Raw genomic sequence first — 24233 nt, 5'->3', positions numbered from 1 at the left:
CCGCCTTATCCTGATGAAAAATCAGAAAAGGAGACTCACACGAAAGAGCAGATAATTCAGAAACTCTTCTAGCAGAAGAGATGGCCAAAAGGAACAAAACTTTCCAAGAAAGTAATTTAATGTCCAATGAATGCATAGGTTCAAACGGAGGAGCTTGAAGAGCTCCCAGAACCAAATTCAAACTCCAAGGAGGAGAAATTGACTTAATGACAGGTTTTATACGAACCAAAGCTTGTACAAAACAATGAATATCAGGAAGAATAGCAATCTTTCTGTGAAAAAGAACAGAAAGAGCGGAGATTTGTCCTTTCAAAGAACTCGCGGACAAACCCTTATCTAAACCATCCTGAAGAAACTGTAAAATTCTCGGTATTCTAAAAGAATGCCAAGAAAAATGATGAGAAAGACACCAAGAAATATAAGTCTTCCAGACTCTATAATATATCTCTCGAGATACAGATTTACGAGCCTGTAACATAGTATTAATCACGGAGTCAGAGAAACCTCTATGACCAAGAATCAAGCGTTCAATCTCCATACCTTTAAATTTAAGGATTTCAGATCCGGATGGAAAAAAGGACCTTGTGACAGAAGGTCTGGTCTTAACGGAAGAGTCCATGGTTGGCAAGATGCCATCCGGACAAGATCCGCATACCAAAACCTGTGAGGCCATGCCGGAGCTATTAGCAGAACAAACGAGCATTCCCTCAGAATCTTGGAGATTACTCTTGGAAGAAGAACTAGAGGCGGAAAGATATAGGCAGGATGATACTTCCAAGGAAGTGATAACGCATCCACTGCCTCCGCCTGAGGATCCCGGGATCTGGACAGATACCTGGGAAGTTTCTTGTTTAGATGAGAGGCCATCAGATCTATCTCTGGGAGCCCCCACATTTGAACAATCTGAAGAAATACCTCTGGGTGAAGAGACCATTCGCCCGGATGCAACGTTTGGCGACTGAGATAATCCGCTTCCCAATTGTCTACACCTGGGATATGAACCGCAGAGATTAGACAGGAGCTGGATTCCGCCCAAACCAAAATTCGAGATACTTCTTTCATAGCCAGAGGACTGTGAGTCCCTCCTTGATGATTGATGTATGCCACAGTTGTGACATTGTCTGTCTGAAAACAAATGAACGATTCTCTCTTCAGAAGAGGCCAAAACTGAAGAGCTCTGAAAACTGCACGGAGTTCCAAGATATTGATCGGTAATCTCACCTCCTGAGATTCCCAAACCCCTTGTGCCGTCAGAGATCCCCACACAGCTCCCCAACCTGTGAGACTTGCATCTGTTGAAATTACAGTCCAGGACGGAAGAACAAAAGAAGCCCCCTGAATTAAACGAAGGTGATCTGTCCACCACGTTAGAGAGTGCCGAACAATCGGTTTTAAAGATATTAATTGATTTATCTTCGTGTAATCCCTGCACCATTGATTCAGCATACAGAGCTGAAGAGGTCGCATGTGAAAACGAGCAAAGGGGATCGCGTCCGATGCAGCAGTCATAAGACCTAGAATTTCCATGCATAAGGCTACCGAAGGGAATGATTGAGACTGAAGGTTTCGACAGGCTGTAATCAGTTTTAGACGTCTCTTGTCTGTTAAAGACAGAGTCATGGACACTGAATCTATCTGGAAACCCAGAAAGGTTACCCTTGTTTGAGGAATCAAAGAACTTTTTGGTAAATTGATCCTCCAACCATGATCTTGAAGAAACAACACAAGTCGATTCGTATGAGACTCTGCTAAATGTAAAGACTGAGCAAGTACCAAGATATCGTCCAAATAAGGAAATACCACAATACCCTGTTCTCTGATTACAGACAGAAGGGCACCGAGAATCTTTGTGAAAATTCTTGGAGCTGTAGCAAGGCCAAACGGTAGAGCCACAAATTGGTAATGCTTGTCTAGAAAAGAGAATCTCAGGAACTGATAATGATCTGGATGAATCGGAATATGCAGATATGCATCCTGTAAATCTATTGTGGACATATAATTCCCTTGCTGAACAAAAGGCAATATAGTCCTTACAGTTACCATCTTGAACGTTGGTATTCTTACATAACGATTCAATAATTTGAGATCCAGAACTGGTCTGAAGGAATTCTCCTTCTTTGGTATAATGAAGAGATTTGAATAAAACCCCATCCCCTGTTCCGGAACTGGAACTGGCATAATTACTCCAGCCAACTCTAGATCTGAAACACAATTCAGAAATGCTTGAGCTTTCACTGGATTTACTGGGACATGGGAAAGAAAAAATCTCTTTGCAGGAGGTCTCATCTTGAAACCAATTCTGTACCCTTCTGAAACAATGTTCTGAATCCAAAGATTGTGAACAGAATTGATCCAAATTTCTTTGAAAAAACGTAACCTGCCCCCTACCAGCTGAACTGGAATGAGGGCCGTACCTTCATGTGAACTTAGAAGCAGGCTTTGCCTTTCTAGCAGGCTTGGATTTATTCCAGACTGGAGATGGTTTCCAAACTGAAACTGCTCCTGAGGACGAAGGATCAGGCTTTTGTTCTTTGTTGAAACGAAAGGAACGAAAACGATTGTTAGCCCTGTTTTTACCTTTAGACTTTTTATCCTGTGGTAAAAAAGTTCCTTTCCCACCAGTAACAGTTGAAATAATAGAATCCAACTGAGAACCAAATAATTTGTTTCCCTGGAAAGAAATGGAAAGTAGAGTTGATTTAGAAGCCATATCAGCATTCCAGGTCTTAAGCCATAAAGCTCTTCTGGCTAAGATAGCCAGAGACATAAATCTAACATCAACTCTAATAATATCAAAAATGGCATCACAGATGAAATTATTAGCATGCTGGAGAAGAATAATAATATCATGAGAATCACGATTTGTTACTTGTTGCGCTAGAGTTTCCAACCAAAAAGTTGAAGCTGCAGCAACATCAGCCAATGATATAGCAGGTCTAAGAAGATTACCTGAACATAGATAAGCTTTTCTTAGAAAAGATTCAATTTTTCTATCTAAAGGATCCTTAAACGAGGTACCATCTGACGTAGGAATGGTAGTACGTTTAGCAAGGGTAGAAATAGCCCCATCAACTTTAGGGATTTTGTCCCAAAATTCTAACCTGTCAGGCGGAACAGGATATAATTGCTTAAAACGTTTAGAAGGAGTAAATGAATTACCCAATTTATCCCATTCCTTAGCAATTACTGCAGAAATAGCATTAGGAACAGGAAAGACTTCTGGAATAACCGCAGGAGCTTTAAAAACCTTATCCAAACGTATAGAATTAGTATCAAGAGGACTAGAATCCTCTATTTCTAAAGCAATTAGTACTTCTTTAAGTAAAGAGCGAATAAATTCCATCTTAAATAAATATGAAGATTTATCAGCATCAATCTCTGAGATAGAATCCTCTGAACCAGAAGAGTCCAAAGAATCAGAATGATGGTGTTCATTTAAAAATTCATCTGTAGAGAGAGAAGATTTAAAAGACTTTTTACGTTTACTAGAAGGAGAAATAACAGACAAAGCCTTCTTTATGGATTCAGAAACAAAATCTCTTATGTTATCAGGAACATTCTGCACCTTAGATGTTGAGGGAACTGCAACAGGCAATGGTACATCACTAAAGGAAATATTATCTGCTTTAACAAGTTTGTCATGACAATTATTACAAACAACAGCTGGAGGAATAGCTACCAAAAGTTTACAGCAGATACACTTAGCTTTGGTAGATCCAGCAGGCAGTGGTTTTCCTGTAGTATCTTCTGGCTCAGATGCAACGTGAGACATCTTGCAATATGTAAGAGAAAAAACAACATATAAAGCAAAATAGATCAAATTCCTTATAAGACAGTTTCAGGAATGGGAAAAAAATGCCAAACATCAAGCTTCTAGCAACCAGAAGCAAATGAAAAATGAGACTGAAATAATGTGGAGACAAAAGCGACGCCCATATTTTTTGGCGCCAAATAAGACGCCCACATTATTTGGCGCCTAAATGCTTTTGGCGCCAAAAATGACGCCACATCCGGAACGCCGACATTTTTGGCGCAAAATAACGTAAAAAATGACGCAACTTCCGGCGACACGTATGACGCCGGAAACGGAAAAGAATTTTTGCGCCAAAAAAGTCCGCGCCAAGAATGACGCAATAAAATGAAGCATTTTCAGCCCCCGCGAGCCTAACAGCCCACAGGGAAAAAAGTCAAATTTTTGAGGTAAGAAAAAAATATGATAATTTAAAGCATAATCCCAAATATGAAACTGACTGTCTGGAAATAAGGAAAGTTGAACATTCTGAGTCAAGGCAAATAAATGTTTGAATACATATATTTAGAACTTTATAAATAAAGTGCCCAACCATAGCTTAGAGTGTCACAGAAAATAAGACTTACTTACCCCAGGACACTCATCTACATGTTTGTAGAAAGCCAAACCAGTACTGAAACGAGAATCAGTAGAGGAAATGGTAAATATAAGAGTATATCGTCGATCTGAAAAGGGAGGTAAGAGATGAATCTCTACGACCGATAACAGAGAACCTTATGAAATAGACCCCGTAGAAGGAGATCACTGCATTCAATAGGCAATACTCTCTTCACATCCCTCTGACATTCACTGCACGCTGAGAGGAAAACCGGGCTCCAACTTGCTGCGGAGCGCATATCAACGTAGAATCTAGCACAAACTTACTTCACCACCTCCCTTGGAGGCAAAGTTTGTAAAACTGATTTGTGGGTGTGGTGAGGGGTGTATTTATAGGCATTTTAAGGTTTGGGAAACTTTGCCCCTCCTGGTAGGAATGTATATCCCATACGTCACTAGCTCATGGACTCTTGTTAATTACATGAAAGAAACATACTTACCAAAAGACACCCATCTCATATAGCAGATAGCCAAACCAGTACTGAAACAGTATCAGTAGAGGTAATGGAATATGAGAGTATATCGTTGATCTGAAAAGGGAGGTAGGAGATGAATCTCTACGACTGATAGCAGAGAACCTTTGAAAAGATTTCCCATGAGGAAAACCATAGAATCAATAGGTGATACTCTCTTCACGTCCCTCTGACAAACACTGTACTCACATACCACAGAAGAAAATCAAGCACAAACTTACTTCACCACCTCCATAGGGAGGCAAAGTTTGTAAAACTGAATTGTGGGTGTGGTGAGGGGTGTATTTATAGGCATTTTGAGGTTTGGGAACTTTGCCCCTCCTGATAGGATTGTATATCCCATTTGTCACTAGCTCATGGACTCTTGCCAATTACATGAAAGAAAGGGGCACTTTCATTCATGAAAGTTTACATCATTGAAGCCGTTCTTTTAAAATACTTCAGTTTTATTCCTAGCAAGCGTCGAACACCGTGATTCAGATAAAGCATGCAATTTTAAGCAACTTTCTAATTTACTCCTATTATCAATTTTTCTTCACTCTCTTGGTATCTTTATATGAAAAGCAGAAATGTAAGCTTAGGAGCCGACAGATTTTTGGTTCAGCACCTAGGTAGCGCTTGCCGATAGGTGGCTTAATATAGCCATCAATTTTCCTGAAGTCTTTTCCTTGTGTTGCATATGTTTTTAATGCCCAGGAGGTAGAGAATGTTACCACACTCTAAATTTAAAGTCGTTTAGCACCATTTTAAAAACATTGATCTGGAAATATTACTGTAGCAAGTAAAGCAGATTGCCTCATTGTAATAATTAAAATACATGAAAAATACCCCCCAAAAAGCTAAATATTATCCAACCATTATCTCCAGAGGAGATTTAAAATTAATGCATAATGGCAGTAAAAGAAGACATTATAAACTACAATAATCAGTCATTTGCACTTTTTATTAAATCACTTCCTTCACTGAATATAAGCACATACATGATATGATTACAGAAAATTATATTAAAACAAAGCTGCCCACTTAAAGATAAAAATAAATTCTTCAACTGGAACTCCCTCTCCACGTTCTTCAATTTCCACTTTGTCCACTTAATGAACCAAGAGAGAAAGTGAAAAAGAAGATGAAAAAGGAGAGAGCCAGATCTGACACTCATTGTAAATGCACAATTACATTAATAAAAAAATGGGTTAAACACAGAGGTAGCGGTGAGCGGTGTGGTGTATAAGAGCAGGGTTCTTCAAACAATGTTGTATGAGAGAGTGTGTGTATGCGTTGTATTAAAGTGTGTGTATGCGTTGTATGAAAGTGTGTGTATGTGTTGTATGAAAGTGTGTGTATGTGTTGTATGAAAGTGTGTGTATGCGTTGTATTAAAGTGTGTGGTGTGTGTTGTATAAGAGTGTGTAGTGTGTGTTGTATAAGAGTGTGTAGTGTGTGTTGTATAAGAGTGTGTAGTGTGTGTTGTATAAGAGTGTGTAGTGTGTGTTGTATAAGAGTGTGTAGTGTGTGTTGTATGAAAGTGTGTGGTGTGTGTTGTATAACAGTGTGTAGTGTGTGTTGTATAAGAGTGTGTAGTGTGTGTTGTATAAGAGTGTGTAGTGTGTGTTGTATAACAGTGTGTGGTGTGTGTTGTATAAGAGTGTGTGGTGTGTGTTGTATAACAGTGTGTAGTGTGTGTTGTATAAGAGTGTGTAGTGTGTGTTGTATAAGAGTGTGTAGTGTGTGTTGTATAAGAGTGTGTAGTGTGTGTTGTATAAGAGTGTGTAGTGTGTGTTGTATAAGAGTGTGTAGTGTGTGTTGTATAAGAGTGTGTAGTGTGTGTTGTATAACAGTGTGTAGTGTGTGTTGTATAAGATTGTGTAGTATGAGTGTGTGTTGTATAAGATTGTGTAGTATGAGTGTGTGTTTGGTTGTTTTGACATTATCCATTACAAAATGTTTATATAAAATAAAGATTTCAAAATGTACCTCTAAATTGTTACGCTGTTTTGCAATTTCTGCTGGTGTATTTCCATTTTTGCATGAAAGTGTTTTATCTGCTCCCAGGTCTAATAATTTTAAAACCGAATTTTTCCGCGCTTCATGGGCAGCCCATGTTAGTGCCTGTTTAAATTAAACGTACACAAATAAATGGAATTTTTAAAAAAAAACATGGTAACCATTAAAGAGATATGTAACTTCATGATTCAGATAGATTCATTCTCTTGGTATCTTTTGTTGAAGAGCAGGGGCATTAGCTAAGGAGCCAGACCATTTCAGGGGCACTATATGGCAGCAGTTTTGCAAGAATGTTATCCATTTTCAAGAGCACTAGATGGCAGCACTATTTCCTGCCATGTGCTTCAGATTCCTACTTGGGTATCTCTTCAACACAGAATATCATGGGAACAAAGCAAATTTAATAATAGAAGTAAATAAATAAAAAAACATTTTTTAAGGGTATGCTCCGTCTGGATCACAAAAACATAATTTAAGTAAGAACTTACCTGATAAATTAATTTCTTTCATAATGACAAGAGTCCATGAGCTAGTGACGTATGGGATATACAATCCTACCATGAGGGGGCAAAGTTTCCCAAACCTCAAATTCCTATAAATACACCCCTCACCACACCCACAACTCAGTTTAATGAATAGCCAAGTAGTGAGGTGATAACAGAAGGAGTAAAAACAGCATACAAAAAGAGGAACTGGAAATATAATTGTGCTTTTATAAATAAAAAAAAAAACATTATAAAAAGGGTGGGCCTTATGGACTCTTGCCAATATGAAAGAAATTAATTTATCAGGTAAGTTCTTACATAAATTATGTTTTCTTTCATGTAATTGGCAAGAGTCCATGAGTTAGTGACGTATGGGATAGAAATACCCAAGATGTGGAAGTCCACAGAAGAGTCACTAGAGAGGGAGGGATAAAATAACAGCAGCTATTTCCACTGAGAAATTAAATCCACACAATAATTAAGTTTTTCTTCAAAAACCTAAATCAAAAGCAGTAGAATCAAACTGAGGCAGCTGCCTGAAGAACTTTTCTACCAAAGACTGCTTCAGAAGAAGCAAAATACATCAAAATGGTAAAAAACAAGAAAAGTAAGCAAAGACCAAATTACTGATTTGCAAATTTGATCAACCGAAGCTTCATTCTGAAAAAGCCCAAGAAATGGCGACTGATCTTAGTAGAATTTGCTGTAAATCTCTGAGGCGGAGCCTGCCCTGCCTCCAAATAAGCCTTGAAAAACAAAAGCTTTAACCAGGATGCCAAAGAAATGGCAGAGACTTCCTAGCCTTTTCTGGAACCAGAAAAACAACAAATAGACTAGAAGTCTTCTGAAATCCTAGAAACCTCGATATAGAATTATAAAGCTCTTACCACATCCAAACGATGTAAAGCACTCTCAAAGAATTCTTTAGGATTAGGACACAAAGAAGGAACAACAATTTCACTACTAAAGTTGTTCAAATCCACAACCTTAGGATAAAAAGAAGTCCACAAAACAACTTATCTAGATGAAAAAATCAGATAAGGAGACACACAAGAGAGAGCTGATGAATCAGAAACTCTTGTAGTAGAAGAGGTAGTCAAAAGAAACAACATTTTTTAAGAAAGTAGATAATCTTCAAAGAAAATATAGGTTTAAAAGAGAAGAGCCTGCAAAATCTTTAAACCAAATAAGACTCCAAAAAGGAAAAATTAATAAATTAACAGGCTTGATACCAACCAAAGCCTGAACAAAACAGTGAATATAAGGAAGTTTAAACAATCTTTCTAGGAAATAAAAAAGAAAGAACAGAGATTTGTCCCTTTAAAAAAATTTGCAGACAAACTTATCCAAACCATCCTGAAAAAAACTGTAAAATCCTAGGAATTCTAAAAGAATGCCAAAAGAATTTATGAGAAGAACACCATAAAATATAGGTTTTCAAAACCTGATAATACATTTTCCTTGAAACAGACTTATAAGCCTGCAACATAGTGATAAAAACTGATTCAGAGAAACCTCTATGACTAAACACTAATCAATTTCCATACCATCAAATTAGTAATTTGAGATCCCAATGGAAAATATCCCCTAAAACAAGAGGGCTGGCCAAAGAGACAGCGGCCAAGGACGGCAACTTGGACATCTGAACAAAATCCACATACCAAACCTGTGAGGCCATGCTGATGCCATCAGAAACACATGAGACTGTTCTAATATGATCTTGGAAATCCCCATTGGAAGAAAAAAACAGAGGTGGAAAGATGAAGTCAGGTTGCAAAACCAAGACACTGCTAATGCATCCACCACTTCGGCCTGAGGATCCCTGGACCTGAAAAAATTCTGGGAAATTGAGAAAACACATCTGTATAGAGATACCACTCTCCCGGATGTAAAGACTGACGGCTGAGATAATCCACCTCCCAAATGTCTTAACCTGAGATGTCTGCCTGAAAGCAAAAAATGAAAAATGTATCTCCTAAAAGAGGCCAAGCCTGAAAGAACTCTGAAAAATAGCACAGAGTTCAAAATATCGATGGGAAACCTCGGCTCTTGAAGTTTCCAAACCCCTCGTGCTGTCAGAGACCCTCAGACAGCTCCCCAACTTGTAAGACTTGCATCCATTAAGAATACACTCCAGGAAGGACGAACAAAAGGAGGCCCCCTGAATAAAACGATGATAGACTAATCACCAAAACAGAGAGAGTAGAGTGTTAGGATTTAAGAATATCAACTGTGATATCTAAAAACAATCCCTGTATCATTGATTCAGTATGCAAAGCAAAGAGAGATCTCAGATGAAAAACCAGCAAAGGGAACGACGCCCGATGCTGCAGTTATGAGATTAAAACTTCCATGCACATAGCCACTGAAAAGACATGAACACAGAATCCATCTAGAAACCCAAAAAGAAGAGACCCTTGTCTGAGGAATCACGAAACTCTTAGGTAAATTAAATCCTTTAACCATGTCTTGAAGAAACAAAACTTAGTTGATTCATGAGGGATTCCATAAAAAAGAAAAGTCCATATATTTGAAAACTGCTCTTTCATATGTATGTATTGGGTACTCAAGACGCTGCTTATTTAATCGACCTCGGAAGGATGAAAGGCTGAATGGACCTCGCCGGGATTCGAACCTGCAACCCTCAAGTTGCTACAGAGCTCAGCCACAGTGCATTAGCATGCTGAGCTATCTGTCCGGCTTTAATAAAAGAAAAGCTAAGAAAGCACCATAATACCCTACTGTCTGAAAATAGAAAGAAGGGCACCAAGAACCTCTGAAAAGATTCATAAAGCTGTCGCTAGACCAAATGGAAAAGCGACAAATTGGTAAAGCTTATCTAAAAAGGAAAATCTCAGAATCCACAAGTGGTCTGAATGAAATAAAATGACCTTGCTGAACAAAAAGGCATAATAGTCCTTATAATCGCCAACTTAAAAGTTGAGACTCTAACAAAACAATATAAAAGTCTTCAGATCCAAGATTTGACTGAATAAACCTCTCTTCTTTGGGACAAATAATAGTATTGAATAGAAACCCAAACCCTGTTCCTGCTAAAAGAACTGGTATAATCACTCCTGAAAAAAATTCACAGTGTACTGAGAAAGAATCTTCCCATAGAAGGTCTCATTCTAAAAATCTATTCAAACCATAAGAATAATATAGATTTTGGAATAAAATAATTTAATCTGCCCCCCACCAGAAGGATTGGTTTGAGAACCGCACCTTCATGCAGTCTAATAACTAGTAATTATATAGCGTTTCCCCCCCAGAAGGATAAAAAAAAATGCTTTTTCAGTGATTACACTTGGAGTTAAAGGGACATAATACTCATATGCTAAATCACTTGAAACGTATGCAGTATAACTGTAAAAAGCTGACAGGAAAATATCACCTGAGCCTCTCTATGTAAAAAAGGAAGATATTTTACCTCACAACTTCCTCAGCTCAGCAGAGTAAGTTCTGTGTAAAAAGTTATACTCAGCTGGTGCCCAGCTGTAGGTGAAACAAAAAAAAGAGGAAATGAACTGCATCAACAGTGCTGAGGTCATGAACTCTCTTACTGTGATCTCATGAGATTTGACTTAACTCTCAAGACATTTCATAGTAAACTTCCTTTGAACTGAATAGGGAAATAACATGAGAGTGCACGAGGCTCAACCCCTTAGCTGTCCCGGAACAGACATACTGAGTTGCTGCTTAGAAGTCCTTTACAATGGGATGTGGCTACTGAGGAACTTTTGAGGTAAAAAGGAAACATATGCTTACCTGATAAATTTATTTCTTTTACGATATGACGAGTCCACGGATTTCATCCTTACTTATGGGATATCGCCTCCTGGTCAGCAGGAGGCGGCAAAGAGCTCCACAGCAGAGCTGCATAAATAGCTCCTCCCTTCCCCCCCAACCCAGTCATTCGACCAAAGTTAGGAAGAGAAAGGAAAAGCTAAGGAGCAGAGGTGACTGAAGTTTAACAAAAATAAAAACCTGTCTTAGAAAATGAGAGGGTGGGCCATGGACTCGTCATATCGTAGAAGAAATACATTTATCAGGTAAGCTTAAATTTCCTTTTCTTTTACAAGATATGACGAGTCCACGGATTTCATCCTTACTTATGGGATACAATACCAAAGCTATAGAACACGGATGAAAGGGAGGGACAAGACAGGAACCTAAATGGAAGGCACCACTGCTTGAAGAACCTTTCTCCCAAAAACAGCATCAGACAAGGCAAAAGTATCAAATTTGGAAAATTTGGAAAAAGTGTGAAGAGACGACCAAGTTGCAGCCTTGCAAATCTGTTCAACAGAAGCATCATTTTTAAATGCCCATGAGGAAGTCACAGCCCTAGTAGAATGAGCCGTAATTCGTTCTGGAGGCTGCTGTCCAGCAGTCTCATATGCAACACGGATGATACTCTTCAGCCAAAAAGAAAGAGAGGTAGCCGTAGCTTTCTGACCCCTATGTTTCCCAGAAAAAACAACAAATAACGAAAAGGTTTGACGAAAATCCTTAGACGCCTGCAAGTAGAACTTCAAGGCACGGATTACGTCCAAAATATGTAACAGACGCTCCTTCTTAGTGGAGGGGTTAGGACACAAGGAAGGAACAACAATTTCCTGATTAATATTTTTGTTAGAAACAACCTTAGGAAGAAAACAAGGTTTAGTACGTAACACCACCTTATCAGAATGGAAAATAAGATAAGGAGAATCACATTGTAATGCCGAAAGCTCAGAAACTCTGCAAGCAGAAGAAATAGCAACCAAAAATAAAACTTTCCAAGATAATAACTTAATATCTATGGAATGCATGGGTTCACACGGAACCCCTTGAAGAACATTAAGAACTAAATTCAAACTCCAAGGAGGAGCAATTGGTCTAAACACAGGCCGGATTCTAGTCAGGGCCTGACAAAAAGATTGAACATCTGGAACATCTGCCAGGTGCTTGTGTAGCAAAATAGACAAAGCAGAAATCTGTCCCTTTAAGGAACTTGCTGACAACTCTTTCTTCAATCCTCCTTGGAGAAAAGATAAAATCCTGGGAATCCTAACCCTACTCCATGAGTAGCCCTTGGATTTGCACCAATAAAGATATTTACGCCATATCTTATGGTAAATTTTTCTAGTAACAGGCTTACGTGCTTGAATCAAAGTATCAATGACCGCATCAGAGAACCCCCGCTTAGATAAAATCAAGTGTTCAATCTCCAAGCAGTCAGCTGCAGAGAAATTAGATTCGGATGATGGAAGGATCACTGAATGAGAAGGTCCTGCCTCAATGGAAGCTTCCACGGCGGCAGAGAGGACATGTCCACCAGATCAGCATACCCAGTCCTGCGAGGCCACGCTGGAGTGATTAGAATCACCGAAGCCCTCTCCTGTTTGATCCGTGCAATCACCCAGGGAGGGAGAGCAAACGGTGGGAACACATAAGCTAGGTTGAACGACCAATGCACTGCCAAGGCATCTATCAATTAGTCCTGAGAATCCCTGGACCTCGATCCGTATCTTGGGAGCTTGGCATTCTGACGAGACGCCATCAGATCCAATTCCGGTCTGCCCCACCTGAGAATCAGGGTGGCAAAGACCTCCGGATGGAGTTCCCATTCCCCCGGATGAAATGTCTGTTTGCTCAAAAAATCTGCCTCCCAGTTGTCCACTCCTGGGATGTAGATTGCTGACAGATAACAAGAGTGAGCCTCTACCCACCGAATTATCTTGGATACTTCTGTCATCGCTAAGGAACTCCTTGTTCCTACCTGATGATTGATGTAAGCAACAGTTGTGATGTTGTCTCACTGAAAGCGGATGAATTTGGCCAAAGCCAACTGAGGCAAAGCCTGAAGCGCATTGAATATTGCTTTCAATTCCAGAATATTGATTGGAATTAGAGACTCTGACCGAGTCCACACACCCTGAGCCTTCAGGGAATTCCAGACTGCACCCCATCCTAGTAGACTGGCGTCCGTTGTCACTATCACCCATGAAGGTCTGAGGAAGCACGTCCCTTGGGACAGATGATCCAGCGACAACCACCAAGGAAGAGAGTCTCTTGTCTCTGATCCAGATCTATCTGAGGAGACCAAATTTGCATAATATCCATTCCACTGTCTGAGAATGCTCAGTTGTAGAGGTCTGAGATGAAAACGAGCAAACGGAATGATGTCCATTGCCGCCACCATCAATCCAATTACCTCCATGCACTGAGCCACTGATGGCCGAGGATTGGACTGAAGGGCTCGGCATGTATTCAGAATCTTTAACTTTCTGACTTCCATCAAGAAGATTTTCATGGATATAGAATCTATTAGAGTTCCCAGGAAAGGAACCCTTGTCTGTGGAATTAGTGAACTCTTTTCTAGATTCACCTTCCACCCGTGAGTCCTTAGAAATGACAGAACCATCTCGGTATGAGACTTTGTCAGTTGATAAGACGACGCCTGGATCAGAATATTGTCTAGATAAGGCGCCACTACAATGCCCCGCGGTCTGAGAACCGCCAGCAGAGACCCTAGAACCTTTGTGAAGACCGTGGGTGCCATGGCCAGCCTGAAAGGAAGAGCCACAAACTGAAAATGTTTGTCCAGGAAAGCAAACCTTAGGAACTGGTGATGATCTTTGTGGATAGGAATATGAAGATATGCATCCTTTAAGTCCACGGTAGTCATATATTGACCCTCCTGGATCAATGGAAGAATTGTCCGAATAGTCTCCATCTTAAAGGATGGGACTCTGAGAAACTTGTTTAGACTCTTGAGATCGAAAATGGGTTGGAACGTTCCCTCTTTTTTTGGAACCACAAAAAGGTTTGAGTAAAACCCCTGCCCCTGTTCCTGTATTGGAACGGGACAAATTACTCCCATAGTGGAGAGGTCTTTTACACAACGTAAGAACGCCTCTCTTTTTATCTGGTCTACAGACAATCGTGAAAGAAGAAACCTTCCCCTTGGGAAGGAATTTTTGAACTCCAACTGATACCCTTGAGAATCGATTTCTAGTGTCCAGGGATCCTGAACGTCTCTTATCCAAGCCTGGACAAAGAGATAAAGTCTGCCCCCTACTAGATCCGGTCCCAGATCGGGGGCTGCCCCTTCATGCTGTCTTGGTAGCAGCGGCAGGCTTCTTTGGTTGTTTACCCTTATTCCAACCCTGGTTAGGCTTCCAGGTGGCTTTGGCTTGAGAATAATTCCCTTCCTGTTTAACGGAAGAGGGGATTCCCTTGAAGTTTCGAAAGGAACGAAAATTACTCTGTCGTCCCCTTTGCTTAGCTGTTTTGTCCTGAGGGAGATGACCCTTACCTCCCGTAATGTCAGAAATGATCTCCTTCGGGGGAACTTCCGGGCAGCGGCCATGACAGGCTGCAAAATCATCAGCTCCTTTAACTCTCTGTTTCAAATTGAGTAAAACTCCTTCTTTATCACTCCATTATTTATACCTTTTGGATTAAGGACATACAGCAAGGAAAGCTCTATCGCACTATAATGTTATATTTGGAACAAAGATCATACACTACGTCCCGGAACGACTTAAGGATTGCGGCCTACCATCTCATCTAACACCCCGGCAGGGTATCAATTTGCCTCTGTCGTTAGGAAGCAGTAGAATTCCACAAAATACTGCAAATTGTTTATTTTTTCCACGCAAGACGCAATATCTCTTTTTAAGAAAACTATCGATTGTCTCAATTTTGCTTGCTGACTGATATCATATACTTGCCATGGAGATCCCGTTGAGTTTTCTGGGGGAGCTGCGCAGTTTACTTCAAAACCACCATACAGCTCTGGAAAATGACCTGGCTCTGATATTTGGTCATGGTGGCGTTCATTCACTTCATAAACCTACCCTACCTGAAACCTGTAAAATGGAAGGGGGGGGTGTTGGCGCATTGGGGCCCCGTCATCTACACCCTACCCTTGTCACAGCAGCGGAGGTAAAACAGTATGGAAATGCGGGAGTAGCAGTCTGGCTTGACACAGAGCCGGAGATACGGAGAGCGGTAGTCTTGCAAGTTCCTAACACCGCACCTCAGGCCTATGCAGGCATTCCACTGGTGCTCCGGCCGGAAGAGCCGCAGATGCGAGTGTATTCGAGAGGCACTGGACAAGCGCTCCTGGTACAGAGGCTGGGCCGCATCGGCATGATCCTTTTTCTGTGTGCTGAACTCCTCTCCTTAGCCATGATGAGGCTGCATATGTCCCTCTGCAATACAACGCTAAGCTTGCAGACTCTGACGAGGACATACCATCATTATCGCATCGCCTGGGACCCAGGAGTCCGGCCTCTCTTGTGTCAGAGGAGTAACTTGGTGGCCTCTTGGATATGGTAGATAGCCGTCAATGAAGCGCCCAGGTAAACACATACTGACTTTGGAGCCGGGGGTGTAATAATTTTTTCAGCCCATTAACATCTCAAGCAGAGACTCCCTGTTCTTCATGGAACATTTGCTTTATTGCAGATTAAAGACCCACATATGTTTCCCTACAATGGAGTATAACCCTTGCCGGACATGATGTGACCATATGCGCACTAACGCATAGCTTGAAGGCTAACAGATATGACAGTTTGCCGTTAAAGGAACAATAAAGTAAAATATACTGTCTTTGGAGCTAGGTGTAGGATGTCTTTAAACCTTATTATTATGTCAAGCAGTGACTCCTTGCTCCCCACACAACGGCTGCTTGCCTTCACCACATTGACTCTATGTTAATATTGAATTTTGCCCATGTTGTTTATCCCCTGTGAACTTACATCTTTTTGCAATTAAGTTTAGTTCGGAGCCGAAGTAACACAGTATTCTTTGTATTTGAGCATTACACCTGTTTACCCTGAGGCTATAGCCCCCTTTACGTTATGCTACCTAACACCCATTCAATTGCCTTTCCTGCAGGCTGGTCCTGCAAATATATCCCTACTTAGAGCTACACGGGTTTTCGCAAACTTGCTACCTTATCCAAGTCAGAATGCTAATTACCTGCAGATGGTAGTACTAAGCTTCCTTAGTCTTTATAACTATGACTGTAATTGGTAGCAAGGAAGGCTTAGAGTAGCAAATGTAGCTGAAGTTATATTTCATTGCCTATATATTGGTATTTCCATTTAGATACCCAGCATAGCCTAGTTAGATTGCCTAATATTGTGCCCTGGGGGAACCCATATTAAACCTTTGATGCTATTGGTGTCAAGTGACTTAATAGTATCTTCTGAGGAATTAATGTATGCCATTTAGCTCCATTGGTCCCTATGTCATCAATATAGCTTTTTCCTTACCTGTACAAGAGTAGGGATCTCCAAGCTGGCAGATTTTTCCCTTGTCATTTGGACTTATCCTAATATAAACTACCAACTGTATGATTAAGATACACGCCATATTTACTATGTTTCCCTTAAGGGTACTAGATGCGAAGTGATGTGTTGGAGAAGTAATAATATGCAAATCTTCCTTTTGACACCACTACCTAGATATTTAGTTTTAATTACTCTATGCTATGTATAATTAGCTCCTAAGATATCCTAACATAGCATTTAGTCTTTTGGGTTCATTTCCTTCCAACTTAACCCCCCTTCTTTATCCATGCAATAGCAGGGGTCTCCAGAACCATAACTAGGTCTCATGTTAAAAGTAAGCATATTATTATACAGGGAGTGCAGAATTATTAGGCAAATGAGTATTTTGACCACATCATCCTCTTTATGCATGTTGTCTTACTCCAAGCTGTATAGGCTCGAAAGCCTACTACCAATTAAGCATATTAGGTGATGTGCATCTCTGTAATGGGAAGGAGTGTGGTCTAATGACATCAACACCCTATATCAGGTGTGCATAATTATTAGGTAACTTCCTTTCCTTTGGCAAAATGGGTCAAAAGAAGGACTTGACAGGCTCAGAAAAGTCAAAAATAGTGAGATATCTTGCAGAGGGATGCAGCACTCTTAAAATTGCAAAGCTTCTGAAGCGTGATCATCGAACAATCAAGCGTTTCATTCAAAATAGTCAACAGGGTCGCAAGAAGCATGAGGAAAAACCAAGGCGCAAAATAACTGCCCATGAACTGAGAAAAGTCAAGCGTGCAGCTGCCAAGATGCCACTTGCCACCAGTTTGGCCATATTTCAGAGCTGCAACATCACTGGAGTGCCCAAAAGCACAAGGTGTGCAATACTCAGAGACATGGCCAAGGTAAGAAAGGCTGAAAGACGACCACCACTGAACAAGACACACAAGCTGAAACGTCAAGACTGGGCCAAGAAATATCTCAAGACTGATTTTTCTAAGGTTTTATGGACTGATGAAATGAGAGTGAGTCTTGATGGGCCAGATGGATGGGCCCGTGGCTGGATTGGTAAAGGGCAGAGAGCTCCAGTCCGACTCAGACGCCAGCAAGGTGGAGGTGGAGTACTGGTTTGGGCTGGTATCATCAAAGATGAGCTTGTGGGGCCTTTTCGGGTTGAGGATGGAGTCAAGCTCAACTCCCAGTCCTACTGCCAGTTTCTGGAAGACACCTTCTTCAAGCAGTGGTACAGGAAGAAGTCTGCATCCTGGCAAGAAAGGGTATAAAAGAAGAAAATCTAATGACATGGCCTCCTTGTTCACCTGATCTGAACCCCATTGAGAACCTGTGGTCCATCATCAAATGTGAGATTTACAAGGAGGGAAAACAGTACACCTCTCTGAACAGTGTCTGGGAGGCTGTGGTTGCTGCTGCACGCAATGTTGATGGTGAACACATCAAAACACTGACAGAATCCATGGCAGGCTTTTGAGTGTCCTTGCAAAGAAAGGTGGCTATATTGGTCACTGATTTGTTTTTGTTTTGTTTTTGAATGTCAGAAATGTATATTTGTGAATGTTGAGATGTTATATTGGTTTCACTGGTAAAAATAAATAATTGAAATGGGTATATATTTGTTTTTTGTTAAGTTGCCTAATAATTATGCACAGTAATAGTCACCTGCACACACAGATATCCCCCTAAAAACAGAATTTATGTTTACCTGATAAATTACTTTCTCCAACGGTGTGTCCGGTCCACGGCGTCATCCTTACTTGTGGGATATTCTCTTCCCCAACAGGAAATGGCAAAGAGCCCAGCAAAGCTGGTCACATGATCCCTCCTAGGCTCCGCCTACCCCAGTCATTCGACCGACGTTAAGGAGGAATATTTGCATAGGAGAAACCATATGATACCGTGGTGACTGTAGTTAAAGAAAATAAATCATCAGACCTGATTAAAAAACCAGGGCGGGCCGTGGACCAGACACACCGTTGGAGAAAGTAATTTATCAGGTAAACATAAATTCTGTTTTCTCCAACATAGGTGTGTCCGGTCCACGGCGTCATCCTTACTTGTGGGAACCAATACCAAAGCTTTAGGACACGGATGAAGGGAGGGAGCAAATCAGGTCACCTAAATGGAAGGCACCACGGCTTGCAAAACCTTTCTCCCAAAAAATAGCCTCAGAAGAAGCAAAAGTATCAAACTTGTAAAATTTGGTAAAAGTGTGCAGTGAAGACCAAGTCGCTGCCCTACATATCTGATCAACAGAAGCCTCGTTCTTGAAGGCCCATGTGGAAGCCACAGCCCTAGTGGAATGAGCTGTGATTCTTTCAGGAGGCTGCCGTCCGGCAGTCTCGTAAGCCAATCTGATGATGCTTTTAATCCAAAAAGAGAGAGAGGTAGAAGTTGCTTTTTGACCTCTCCTGTTACCAGAATAAACAACAAACAAGGAAGATGTTTGTCTAAAATCCTTTGTAGCATCTAAATAGAATTTTAGAGCGCGAACAACATCCAAATTGTGCAACAAACGTTCCTTCTTCGAAACTGGTTTCGGACCCAAAGAAGGCACGACTATCTCCTGGTTAATGTTTTTGTTAGAAACAACTTTTGGAAGAAAACCAGGTTTAGTACGTAAAACCACCTTATCTGCATGGAACACCAGATAAGGAGGAGAACACTGCAGAGCAGATAATTCTGAAACTCTTCTAGCGGAAGAAATTGCAGCCAAAAACAAAACTTTCCAAGATAATAACTTAATATCAACGGAATGTAAGGGTTCAAACGGAACCCCCTGAAGAACTGAAAGAACTAAGTTGAGACTCCAAGGAGGAGTCAAAGGTTTGTAAACAGGCTTGATTCTAACCAGAGCCTGAACAAAGGCTTGAACATCTGGCACAGCTGCCAGCTCTTTGTGAAGTAACACAGACAAGGCAGAAATCTGTCCCTTCAAGGAACTTGCAGATAATCCTTTCTCCAATCCTTCTTGAAGAAAGGATAGAATCCTAGGAATCTTTACCTTGTCCCAAGGGAATCCTTTAGATTCACACCAACAGATATATTTTTTCCATATTTTGTGGAAATTTTTCTAGTTACAGGCTTTCTGGCCTGAACAAGAGTATCAATAACAGAATCTGAGAACCCTCGCTTTGATAAGATCAAGCGTTCAATCTCCAAGCAGTCAGCTGGAGTAGGACCAGATTCGGATGTTCGAACGGACCTTGAACAAGAAGGTCTCGTCTCAAAGGTAGCTTCCATGGTGAAGCCGATGACATATTCACCAGATCTGCCTACCAAGTCCTGCGTGGTTACGCAGGAGCTATCAAGATCACCTACGCCCTCTCCTGATTGATCCTGGCTACCAGCCTGGGGATGAGAGGAAACGGCGGGAATACATAAGCTAGGTTGAAGGTCCAAGGTGCTACTAGTGCATCTACTAGAGTCGCCTTGGGATCCCTGGATCTGGACCCGTAGCAAGGAACCTTGAAGTTCTGACGAGAGGCCATCAGATCCATGTCTGGAATGCCCCACAGTTGAGTGATTTGGGCAAAGATTTCCGGATGGAGTTCCCACACCCCCGGATGCAATGTCTGACGAATCAGAAAATCCGCTTCCCAAGTTTCCACTCCTGGGATGTGGATTGCAGACAGGTGGCAGGAGCGAGTCTCCGCCCATTGAATGATTTTGGTCACTTCTTCCATCGCCAGGGAACTAATTGTTCCCCCCTGATGGTTGATGTACGCAACAGTCGTCATGTTGTCTGATTGAAACCGTATGAACTTGGCCCTCGCTAGCTGAGGCCAAGCCTTGAGAGCATTGAATATCGCTCTCAGTTCCAGAATATTTATCGGTAGAAGAGATTCTTCCCGAGACCAAAGACCCTGAGCTTTCAGGGATCCCCAGACCGCGCCCCAGCCCATCAGACTGGCATCGGTCGTGACAATGACCCACTCTGGTCTGCGGGAGGTCACCCCTAGCGACAGGTTGTCCAGGGACAGCCACCAACGGAGTGAGTCTCTGGTCCTCTGATTTACTTGTATCTTCGGAGACAAGTCTGTATAGTCCCCATTCCACTGACTGAGCATACACAATTGAAATGGTCTTAGATGAATGCGCGCAAAAGGAACTATGTCCATTGCCGCTACCATCAAACCTATCACTTCCATGCACTGTGCTATGGAAGGAAGAGGAACGGAAGGAAGTATCCGACAAGAGTTTAGAAGTTTTGTTTTTCTGGTCTCTGTCAGAAAAATCCTCATTTCTAAGGAGTCTATTATTGTTCCCAAGAAGGGAACTCTTGTCGACGGAGATAGAGAACTCTTTTCCACGTTCACTTACCATCCGTGAGATCTGAGAAAGGCCAGGACTATGTCCGTGTGAGCCTTTGCTTGAGGAAGGGACGACGCTTGTAGCACCGCCAGAAGGGACCCTAGTACCTTTGTGAAAATCCTTGGAACAGTGGCTAATCCGAAAGGAAGCGCCACGAACTGGTAATGCTTGTCCAGGAATGCGAACCTTAGGAACCGATGATGTTCCTTGTGGACAGGAATATGTAGATACGCATCCTTTAAATCCACTGTGGTCAAGAATTGACCTTTCTGGATGGAAGGATTGTTCGAATGGTTTCCATTTTGGACGATGGAACCTTGACTTGTTTAGGATCTTGAGATCTAAGATTGGTCTGAACGTTCCCTCTTTTTTGGGAACTACGAACAGATTGGAGTAGAACCCCATCCCTCGTTCTTTTAATGGAACAGGATGAATCACTTCCAGAAGATAACCTTGGAAGACTATTTCTAGCGCCCAAGGATCCAGAACATCTCTTGCCCAAGCCTGAGTGAAGAGAGAGAGTCTGCCCCCCACCAAATCCGGTCCCGGATCGGGGGCCCGCATCTCATGCTGTCTTGGGAGCAGTGGCAGGTTTCTTGGCCTGCTTTCCTTTGTTCCAGCCTTGCCTTGGTCTCCAGGCTGGATTGGCTTGAGAAGTATTACCCTCCTGCTTAGAGGACGTAGCACTTGGGGCTGGTCCGTTTCTGCGAAAGGGACGAAAATTAGGTTTATTTTTGGCCTTGAAAGACCTATTCTGAGGAAGGGCGTGGCCCTTGCCCCCAGTGATATCCTGTACAACGGCAAAGAGAATGACTGGGGTAGGCGGAGCCTAGGAGGGATCATGTGACCAGCTTTGCTGGGCTCTTTGCCATTTCCTGTTGGGGAAGAGAATATCCCACAAGTAAGGATGACGCCGTGGACCGGACACACCTATGTTGGAGAAATAGCTATAACTAAAAACAAACTAAAAACTACTTCCAAAACTATTCAGCTTTGATATTAATGAGTTTTTTGGGTTCATTGAGAACATGGTTGTTGTTCAATAATAAAATTAATCCTCAAAAATACAACTTGCCTAATAATTCTGAACTCCCTGTATATAGAAGGAGGAATATTGATAAGAAGTGTTTGCACCTTGTTTATTGTGTCCTCTTCATAGTTAACAGTTACAGCATTATAAAAATGAAAAATATGAGGTGAATGTAAAGAGATCCATAAGTGGTCTCCCATATGCAAGATAGTCTTCTATAAATATCATTTATTTTCCCTTATGAGCTGGGGTCCAAGAGTGGCCTCCAATCTTGGTAGAGAAGGCTTAGGTTATTATAGGCATTCATAAATTATATTTTTTACTTGGCATCATTGATATCACTAATTTTAGATTATGTAGCTCATTAAGTATCCTGTATAAGATATCCTAAGTATCCTGTATAAGATATCCTGTTATTGCTATTTTATGTAAGTAATTGTGTAATGCCTCACTGTTTTGCCTGTATGCCAAAACTTTCCCTCAATAAAAATTATCAAAAGAAAAAAATGAAATGATCTCCTTCAAGTCAGGCCCGAACAGGGTCTTGCCCTTGAAAGGAATCGCCAAGAGCTTTGATTTAGAGGACACGTCCGCAGACCAAGTTTTTAACCATAAGGCTCTGCGCGCTTAAATGGAAATTCCTGAATTCTTGCCACCAATTTGCCGATTTGAAAGGCAGCATCCGTAATGAAGGATTTAGCCAGCTTAAGGGCCTTAATTCTATCCATTATTTCTTCTAAAGGAGTCTTAATTTTAAGGGACTATTCTAGAGCGTCAAACCAAAAGGCAGCCGCAGTTGTGACCTTCCACCTTAGGGACCATCTGCCAAGAGTCCTGAACGGTGTCAGCTATAGGATACATTTTCCTAAAAATAGGGGAAGGGGAGAACAGGATAACCGGATTCTCCCATTCCCTCGTAATAATTTCCGAAATTCTCTTAGGAACCGGGAACACATCGGAATAAGAAGGAACCTCTAAGTATTTGTCCATCTTACTCAATTTTTCTGGCGGGACCACAATAGAGTCACAGTCGTCCAGTGACACCAAAAACAGAATTTATGCTTACCTGATAAATTACTTTCTCCAACGGTGTGTCCGGTCCACGGCGTCATCCAAACTTGTGGGAATATCTCTTCCCCAACAGCAAATGGCAAAGAGTCCCAGCAAAGCTGGCCATATAGTCCCTCCTAGGCTCCGCCCACCCCAGTCATTCGACCGACAACGGACAGCTGAATTAAAGTTATGCCATAAACAAAACCGCCATGTACCGGAGCCCTAAATAAAACATATCCCCACAGTCCCCAGCGTCAGCCACCTCAAATAAAATAAACTGGAACACCTTCATTCCATGTGCCCGCTATCAGAGAATACCCATACAGAATGTCCCAGCGCTTCTAGGCTAAACGATAATGCCAGAGTGTCTGGATAATACACTATGTTAGATTTTTTTCTACATACCCCAGCGCTTCTAAGCTTCTTACCATGCCAGAATGTCTGGGTCTCACCACATGAGTTAAAGGGACGCCTTTTAATACTAGCCCCCATATAACATATCAAGCACAGTTATTCTGAGATATGCAGCAGCGCTTCCAGAATAAAAACTGCACTTGCCTCCATGCTGAGGAACAACATGTCAGTTTCACAGTGTCAAGAGGTCCACTCTTCCTCCTGAGGTCCTGTGAAAGCAGAAGGGTCTTGGTTACAACCTCTAAGACCACATACAGAAATGCAGCGTAATCATGGGAGGCACAGTGGAGTAAAAACATCCACCAGTTCCCATAGTCTTTTCAGAAAGCTGCCCTGTAATAAAATAGTACACTTTGGCACCATTTAAAAATGAAAAACTCTTGATTGAAGAATCTAAACTATCACCTCACTTTACCCCTTCCTATCACTAACACAGGCAAAGAGAATGACTGGGTTGGGAGGAAGGGAGGAGATATTTATGCAGCTCTGCTGTGGAGCTCTTTGCCTCCTCCTGCTAACCAGGAGGCGATATTCCATAAGTAAGGATGAAATCCGTGGACTCGTCATATCTTGTAAAAGAAATATCTTTCTTTTTTACATAGAGATGTTCAGGTGATATTTTCTAGTCAGCTTTTTACAGCTATGCTGCATCACTTTCAAGTCTTTCAATATTTGGGTATTATGGCCCTTTAACCAAATTGGCAGCTGATAAAAACAATAGTTATTATTACCCAAATAAATGATACACAATAAATTGACCTCAAAG

The 24233-nt window shown here is 41.4% G+C and overlaps 1 protein-coding gene across 1 annotated transcript in view; it reads right to left on the bottom strand.

Annotated features, from left to right (window-relative positions):
- Window positions 1–24233, bottom strand: part of ASZ1 (ankyrin repeat, SAM and basic leucine zipper domain containing 1) — an 864897-nt gene that overhangs the window by 380774 nt on the left and 459890 nt on the right. Inside the window, exon 5 of the mRNA XM_053719197.1 lies at window positions 6852–6986. Coding sequence (XP_053575172.1) covers window positions 6852–6986 — 135 coding nt within the window. The remainder of the gene's footprint in view (window positions 1–6851; window positions 6987–24233) is intronic.

Source organism: Bombina bombina, chromosome 6, assembly GCF_027579735.1.
Source record: "Bombina bombina isolate aBomBom1 chromosome 6, aBomBom1.pri, whole genome shotgun sequence".
In the NCBI taxonomy this organism is placed as follows: Eukaryota; Metazoa; Chordata; class Amphibia; order Anura; family Bombinatoridae; genus Bombina; species Bombina bombina.
Note: the sequence above shows the minus strand (reverse complement) of the source record. Positions and strands in the feature narration are given on the sequence as shown.